Source organism: Cystoisospora suis (assembly GCF_002600585.1).
Source record: "Cystoisospora suis strain Wien I chromosome Unknown contig_6405, whole genome shotgun sequence".
Taxonomy (NCBI): domain Eukaryota; phylum Apicomplexa; class Conoidasida; order Eucoccidiorida; family Sarcocystidae; genus Cystoisospora; species Cystoisospora suis.
The window spans coordinates 1,489-9,473 of NW_027159194.1; the positions used below are offsets into that span (position 1 = coordinate 1,489).

A 7,985-nucleotide genomic window follows, 5' to 3' on the forward strand; every position below is an offset into this window, starting at 1 on the left:
CTACCTATCTATCTATCTCCATCTATCTATCTATATATATCCCCATCTATCTATATATCCGCATGTATCTATATATCTATCTATCTATCTATCCCCATCTATCTATATATCTATCTATCTATCCCCATCTATCTATATATCCGCATGTATCTATATATCTATCTATCTATCCCCATCTATCTATATATCTATCTGTATATCCCCATGTATCTATATATCAATCTATATATCCCCATGTATCTATATATCTATCTGTCTATCCCCATCTATCTATATATCCCCATGTATCTATATATCTCCATCTATGTGTCTCCCTCTATCTATTGAGTTTCTTCGGCTACTGCAGATGAATTGTTTCTCCTGTTCTCTCGGGTGTATGTACAGCTCAAGACATCGCATGCAGTCTCGCTGCATGCAGCATCCTCGTCGACATCTTCTTCTCGTGAGCTTCAAGCTTTCTTTGGAGACGAGACAGCTGGAGATCTCGATGATGATGAGAAGAGAAAGCACAAACCTCTGACGAAACTCGAAGAGCATCGGGACGTCACGAATAAATTGCAAAGAGCAAAGGAGACCATGAAAGTCATCGAGAACTCGAAGAAAATACTTGCAAGGTACACAACAAGAAGAAGAAAAAGAAGAAAGGAAGAAAGAAAAAGAAGAAACACACAGAATCGACCTCCATACTCATCTTCTTCATGTATATGCAGCGCATAATAGATAGCCCTCTCTCTCTCTATATATATATATGTATAGTATGTGTATGTATCTGGATATGTATGCGTTTGCTCTCTTTTTCTGTTTGGCTGTTCGTGTGTGTCTCTGTGTGAGGGGTAGTGCCGGATGAATAGCTAGCTAGCTAGCTAGGTGCAGCAGGTCTCTTTTCTGTCTTTTCTTCATCTTCACTGACCTATATCTCAGGCGCTTCAGCTCCAAAACTTGACTCTTAGTATGCATAGAGATAGAGAGGACAGATAGATCCGAGATAGGTTAAAGATAGATAGATTAAAGATAGATAGATTGGGGATAGGCTGTAGGTGGGCCTGTGTGTATGTCTATGTGTTTTCATCTTTCTCTGTGCATGCATGCACGGGGCTGGCAGGTGATAGTGGGGGGGGGTTGGTGTTGTCTATGCTCGAGTGTATGTACACCGTAGACCTCCATTCCTCTAGGCTTTCTATGAGCGATATACCGTCATAGAGATGGATCAAAGATAGAGAGACAGGCAAATAGATTAGAGACAGATAGACAGATCTAAGATGAATAGATTAACGGTAGAGAGATGCTGAAAGTAGTGCTAATGAGTTAGATAGATAGGTAGATAGTTCGATATGTCCGATGATGGGAGAGAAGGATCGAGTTTTGCCTTCATTTTCATCTTTCTCTTTTTTCTTTTGTGTTATTCTTGTTGCTTCTTTTTCTTTTTCTTCTGTAGTGTGCCTACCGATCGAGAGAAGTTGTTTACTTACCCTATTGATTGGTCTCTACTCAATTCCGTAAGAAAGAAAAAGATGAAAGAAGAGAGAATAGGGTGTATATTAGACAAGAGAAGTTTTCCTTTTCATGACGGAAGTGACGAATGGGGGGATTGATAAATCCATTCAGTCATTCTCCCTTCATTCTTTTATCTTCTCTTTTCTTCTCTTCGTTTCTTGTCTCTTCTTCACACATACCTTCCCGCTCCCTTAGTCCTACTAGTCCACTACTACTACTATGCCTTCTACTACTACTACTACTAGGGGTTTTCTTAAGATGACTTTTTCTTCTTTTTCTTCTTTGTCCACTCGTGCGACTTTTCCAAGCACAGTCATACTCCTCCTCCTGCTTCTAGTAGTAGTAGTACAACCCTACACTCCTATCGCAAATCTTCTGCTTCTTCTTATTCTCATCACGATCATGAGGACTTTGACCCTATCAATAGTCCCTATTATAATACAAATAATCATAGCAGTAGTAGGAGTAGTCATAAGTACTCGTAGTTCCTGTGATAGTCTTAGTCAGTGGCTCTAGTCATTCTAGTAGTAGGAGTAGGAGGAGTCCTACTCTAGCTGCTGCTCCTCCTCTTCTTCTTCTTGGACTGCTTGTGCGAGTGGAACTCTACCCCCCCAATAGGAGCCCCCCCACACTCTCACTACTTCACCTACCACACCTACACTACTACTACTAGTGGAAGTATATGCATATATATATATACAGACAGAGAGAGACAACTAGATGTGGATCTGAGGTAGTTAGTCTTTGTCTTTGAATAGTGTCTTAGGAGATGTGACGAAGATGCGGATGATGAGGCGAGAGAAGGCAACGCATGCAGCGATTCCCCCTGTGATAGTTCGGGGGTAATTATAGTTGTATGACGATCTAGGGGGGGGGGGGCCGCTTGTGCTTGTGCTGCTTGTGCATAAAAATATCAGAAAGCAAAGGATCTTTCGAACGGATGGCTCCACTCCGATGATTTCTTTCTCTCTTTCTGTTGGAATCTATTGATAGCACCTTATTTACCCTCCTTTCAAAAATGCTTCTTTTTCTTCCTTACGAGCAAAGAAACCTTCCCCGTCTCCAGATTCTTTCTCGTATGTAGTCTATCTCTATATCTTCTCCATCTTCTCTCTCTCTTCGTTTCTCCTCTTTCTTCCTTCGTTCCTTCTTTTCATAACTTCTTCTTCTCAGTCTCCTTCTCTTTCTCTCTTTCTTTCTCTGTAGAAGAACATACTTGAGCTGAAGTTGCGGCCTTGGATAAGAAAGAAGATCTGCGAGTTGATGGGAACAGACGAAGTGTCGATTGTCTACGAGGTCATCGATTATATTCTTCAAAGGGTGTCGGACCAACCGCATGCAGAAGACCTCCTACGGGAGCTCTCCAAATTTCTAGATGAAGAAGCAGAAGGATTTCTCAAGAATATGTGGCGTCTCCTCATCTTTGAACAACTCAAGCTCTCCCAAGCTAATCATAATACACACACCCCCCCCCAGCAGTAGTAGCAGTAGTAGCACTGCTACAGGCACGCATCATCATCTCTCTTCTTCAGCCTAAAGAAAGAAAAGAAAGAAAGAAAGATGAAGTGGAAGGGGTTTCTCAATTAGGATCTCTTCAGAAAATTCCTAGTTGTCCTAGGTGTCGTTGATCTTTTCTTCTTCTTTAACTCGAAGAAAGAAGAAGAAGTTGTGGATAGGGAAGGAAAGAAAGAAAGGTAGATAAAAAAGGAATGACTCCTCCTTTGTCTTTCTTTCTTTCTTTCTATCTCTTTAGACCTGTCTTCTTTTTTTTCTTGAATTGGACTACTCTCGTTGCTTCGTTCTTCTTCTTCTTCTTTCTCTTCTCTTTTCATATTTGTATAAGAAGAAGGTGTATGCTTAGAAAGAAAAGAAGGCTGCTTTCGATGATGCCGGTCTTTATCTTTTCTTCTTCTTCTCTTTGAAGAAAAAGAAAGAGAGGAGAAAAAGAAATTGCTTGGGAAGTCCTCCTCCTAGATCTTCTCTTCTCTTCTTCTTTAGGATGATATAAAATATACGAGAGACAGGCAAAAAGAAAGAAAGAAAGAGTGAGAATGAAAGAAGAGAGAGAAGAAGAGAGAGAAAGAGGGAGAACAAGAAGATGTGTATTACTTCATTTGCATTCTAGGGAATCTTGGGTGTATAAGTGTCGATAGAGAAAGAAAGAAAGAAAGAAGTGTCAGTGTTTGTCCAAGAAACTTCTTTTCTTTTTCTTTTCATTGAGAGCTGTGGCGCTGCTCTACTCATTCGGGGACCTCCCTGGTATAATTTTGATCCTTTTTCTCTCTTTCTCTTTCATAGCATAACGAGACACTTCTTTCTCTCTTTCTTTCTTCTTTCTTTCTTTCTTTTTTCCCTTTCCTTCTTTCTTTTTTTCTTCTTCTGTCTCCTCAATAGAATTCGCTCGCTCTATATGAAGGCCTAGACAAACTATATGTGAAGAAAAGCATATATATCTATATATGTATGTATGTATATACTGTCTCTATGTATATCTATATCTATATCTATGTGTATATGTGATGTATGTTTGGTGTGTTTCTCTTGCTTTTTCTTTCTCTCTTTCTTTCTCTATTTTCTTTTTCTTTCTTGTGTATGGAGGTCTGATAAGTATTTCTTTTCTTCTTTCTTTTCGATTCTTCTCTCGTGGCGCAATAGAAGAGGCAGAAAAGAAGAAGAGAAGAAGAGAGAGAGGGGACAGTTCTACCTCCTCTTTCTTTCTTTCTTTGCTCGGATTGTCATTTGAAGAGTGAAAGAAAAAAGAAAGAAAGAAAGGAGAAATGTGTTCTTTTCTTCTCCTCTTATGTCTATCTCCATGTGTCATTGAATTGTCTTTTCTTTTTCTTCTTCTTATTCCTTTCGTCGTATACACTGAAGATGTCGGGTGTACGTACACCTGCCTACCCAGCGACCTACCTGAGCAACTGCATGCACCCAATCTTTTTTTTTTCTTTCGTTCTTTCTTTCTCTTTCTCTTGTGGTGGTCTTTCTCTCTCTCTCTCTCAAAGACCAAGAGAGCGAAGGAACAGAAGAAGGAGGAAGAAGAGCGCCTCTTCTCTTCAACTTCTCACTCCTCTTGCTGTCTTTTCTTTTCCATCAAAAGGAAGAAGAGAAAGGATTATCGACAGGCTACCTCTAGAGACCTAACGATAGATACGTATCCATAGATAGATGAAATAGATTAGAGACAGATAGCTTAAAGATAGATGGATTAGAGATAGATGAATTAAAGATAGGTAGATGGATTGAAGATAGATAGATGGATTAAAGATAGATGCATGATAAGAGAAAAGAGGGTCATGTTGAATAGAAGAAGAGAGACGTTCTTCTTCTTCTTTTCTTGCCCGTCGTGTTTTGTATGCTTCTTTCTTTTTATTTTACATTTGGTCTTCTTTCTTCTTCGCGCCTTCGCTGTTTCTTCTTCTTCTAGAGTCTTTCTGCTAGTTGCTGTTCATCTTGTAAAGAGAAGCAGTCCACCGCACTCTCTCTCTCTCTTCCTCTTCTTTCTTCTTTTCTTTCTTTCCTCTTTCTCTACCTACCTTTCTTTCTCCTAGAGAGAAGAAACGGCTCAAAAGGTTCAATGAAAGAAGAAGATTGAAGAGAGAGAGAAGAAAAGATAGACAGAAAAAGAAGATTCCCAAGTCTGTACGAATGTCGACTGTAAGTATGGTCGATCGCTATCGTCTTTCTATAGCGATGAATCTCGTCATATCTCTATGCATGTTAAGGTGTAGGTAGAAGTCAGGGTAGTGGTAGCTATCCTTATTCTTCTTATTCTTAGTCTCTCTCTTGGCTCTTTTCGCAACTCCCCTAGCTGAAGTTTTACCCTCTCTTTCATCATGATGACACACTCCGAAAGCAGCAGACAGAGAAAGAGACTAGCCCTACTCTCTCTGTCTCCAACTGAAGGGCCCGTCTCCAAGAAGAAGATGAAGAGTTCGCCTACACAGATAGATTGAAGATAGAGAGGTAAAGATAGATACAGCATGGATAGAAAGATAGATTAAAGATGGATACATAAAGATAGATAGATTCAGGATATTTAGATACAGATAGCGCTGGCTCTAAAGAATTTTCTTTTCTTCTTCTCTTTCAGAATCTCCCGATTTATTTCGCTTCAATAGAAAAGATGAGGGTGTATGAAGAGAGATAGTCTGAGAATGTGTGAATAAGAAGGCATCGAAGAAGAAGAAGAGAGGGAGGGATGACTCGATGGGTACCATTCATCGATTCTTCTGTCCGAGGTTTCTTCTCTCTCTCTCTTCTTTTTCTCTTCTCACGACTTCTCTTCTATTCATACGGCAAGAAGAAAAGACCAAGAAGTGTGCGAGAGACCTCGGTCACATCTTGCAAGAAAGAGAAGAAAGGAGAAAAAAGAAGACGACGTGTCTCGTTACTTTTCGACTTCGGAGACAAAAAGAGAGACAGAGAAGAGATCCATGATGAAAGAAGAAATAGAAGAAAGAGAAGGAGAAAAGTCATGCTTTTCTGATCATTCAAGTCTTTGGGAAGAAATCCAAGAAATGAGAAGTCATCCACAGAGCACACAAAAACTTTCTTCACAAAGACACACACATACCCCGCATGCAAAGATACACATAAATATGCATGCATAGATATACATACATAAATATACATGCATAGATACACATACATAGATATACATATAGACACATGTATACAAACATACACATGTATATAAAAATATATAGAGAGAGAGAGAGACGGACGATGAGGGAGTATGAAGGGCTGGTCGTCGTTTCCAGAGAAAAGACATAGACAGAGAGAAGAAAAATGCGAAGGAAGAAAAGAAAAAGAAGAGTGTACATACAGCAGGGCGTTAGAGAGAGAAACAAGATGAAGATGAAGAAGAAGCAGGGGAATCACGAGTGAGAGATAGATAGATAGATAAAGATAGATAGATAGACTAAAGATATAGATATCTATATACAGCTGTGTACTCCAACGCAAGACCACAAATGATGGATAAGGAGAAAGAAGAAAAAAGAAAAAGACGAGAAGAAGAAGAAGAATAAGAGGTTTGTCTCCCCCTTTCATCCGACAACCTTCACAGAGAGATACATCTGTAATTTCTTATCTCTTTCTTTCTTTTTCTTTATTTTCTTCATGATAGATAATCCTCTCCATCGGTGCATAGGACCTTTCTATCTCTCTTCTCCTTCTTCTTCTTCTTCAAGTCTCTCTCTCTCTTCTTCCTTCTATTTCTCGTTGTTTCTTTTCTACCCTTCTTTCTTTCTCTCTCTCTCTCTCTCTCTTTCTCATCTATATCTCTGCATCTCCCTTCCTTCTACGCTTTTCTTATCTCTCTATCTATCTCTCTGTCTATCTCTCTATCTATCTCTCTGTCTATCTCTCTATCTATCTCTCTATCTATCTCTATCTTTTTCTTTCTTTTCTTCTCTGTCTTTTTCTCTTCTTTAATCGATGATAAGCTCTTGTACGCGCCAGTCTTCATAGCTCCCATCCGGTAGATACCTCCTTATCGTGAAAGGAATGGTCTTTTGATACAGTTCCTTCTCAGCTATGATAAGAGGGTCTGTCTCGCCATCCACAATGGGAATAGTGATAGGAGCGTTCATACTTATCTGCAAGGCGCGCGTGCCTATGATCCGCGCCTTCTCAAACTTAGTGATGTATGGACTCGTGATTCGAGGACCATCACTCGCACGCATATTCGGCCTCTATCACACACCGAACGCAAGAAAGCAAAGAAAGAAAGAAGGGAAGAAAAGGAGAGAAAGGAGAGGGCAGAGGAAAAGAAGAAAGAGAGAGAAGGGAAGAAAGAAAGAAAAGGACACAGAGCAAAGAAGATGATTCAAAACAAGCAAGCAAGGAAGGAAGGGCGGTGCTATATAAGATGACATAAGGAACAGAAAGATAGATATGGAAGTCCATACATAGACATAGAAAACAGAGAGAGAGAGAGAGAGCAGAGGTGTTCTATCTCGATTCCCGAAGGGTAGTACGTGAGAGACAGGGCTAGACTGGAAAGAGAGATAGATTAGAGAGAAATAGATTGAAGAAAGATGGATTGTAGTGAAATAGATTAAAGAAAGAGAGTACCAATGAAAGAGAAGAACAAGTAAAGATGGAAAGAAGAAAGAAAGAGAGAAAGAAAGAAGAGCTTTCCGACGGTCCCCCCCCCTCGCGACTTGAGAATGTCTAGGCAAGGAAGTCTTTGGAGAATTTGTGGAGTGTCTCATTCATCGTTCTCCTTCTCTTCTCTCTCATCTATCCGAAGAAAGAAAGAGAAAGAAAGCAGAGAGAAGGAAGGAGGAAGAGAGAGAAGAAGAGAGGAACTACCGACTAGGTTGAGAGGTCAATCGCACAATACAAGAAGCCTTCCATCCCCAACGGCACATTCACATGCGACCTACCCACCTATCCATCTTTGATCTATCTATCTTTGATCTATCTATGTATCTTTTGAGCTATCTCTCCATCTCTGTAGCTATTTATCTGCCTATCTATCT

At 39.9% G+C, this 7,985-nt stretch overlaps 2 protein-coding genes across 2 annotated transcripts in view; one reads left to right on the forward strand and one right to left on the reverse strand.

Annotated features, from left to right (window-relative positions):
• The window catches only part of CSUI_009949 (pwi domain-containing protein), a gene marked incomplete at its 5' end in the record, with an annotated part of 5,313 nt that extends 886 nt beyond the window's left edge, over window positions 1–4,427 (forward strand). The window contains 3 exons of the mRNA XM_068070057.1: window positions 385–614; window positions 1,436–1,496; window positions 2,701–4,427. Coding sequence (XP_067917966.1) covers window positions 385–614; window positions 1,436–1,496; window positions 2,701–2,976 — 567 coding nt within the window. The remainder of the gene's footprint in view (window positions 1–384; window positions 615–1,435; window positions 1,497–2,700) is intronic.
• A 1,108-nt stretch (window positions 4,428–5,535) lies between these two features.
• CSUI_009950 (uncharacterized protein) lies at window positions 5,536–7,976 on the reverse strand. The gene has a single exon (XM_068070058.1). It carries the CDS (start codon window positions 6,547–6,549, stop codon window positions 5,782–5,784), a length of 768 nt encoding a protein of 255 aa, XP_067917967.1. The 5' UTR covers window positions 6,550–7,976; the 3' UTR covers window positions 5,536–5,781.
• Between the last annotated feature and the right edge of the window lie 9 nt (window positions 7,977–7,985).

Bases quoted from the DNA above. Each gene is read 5' to 3' on its own strand.
- CSUI_009950 (XM_068070058.1), bottom strand. From the start codon at position 6,549: ATGAAAGGGGGAGACAAACCTCTTATTCTTCTTCTTCTTCTCGTCTTT.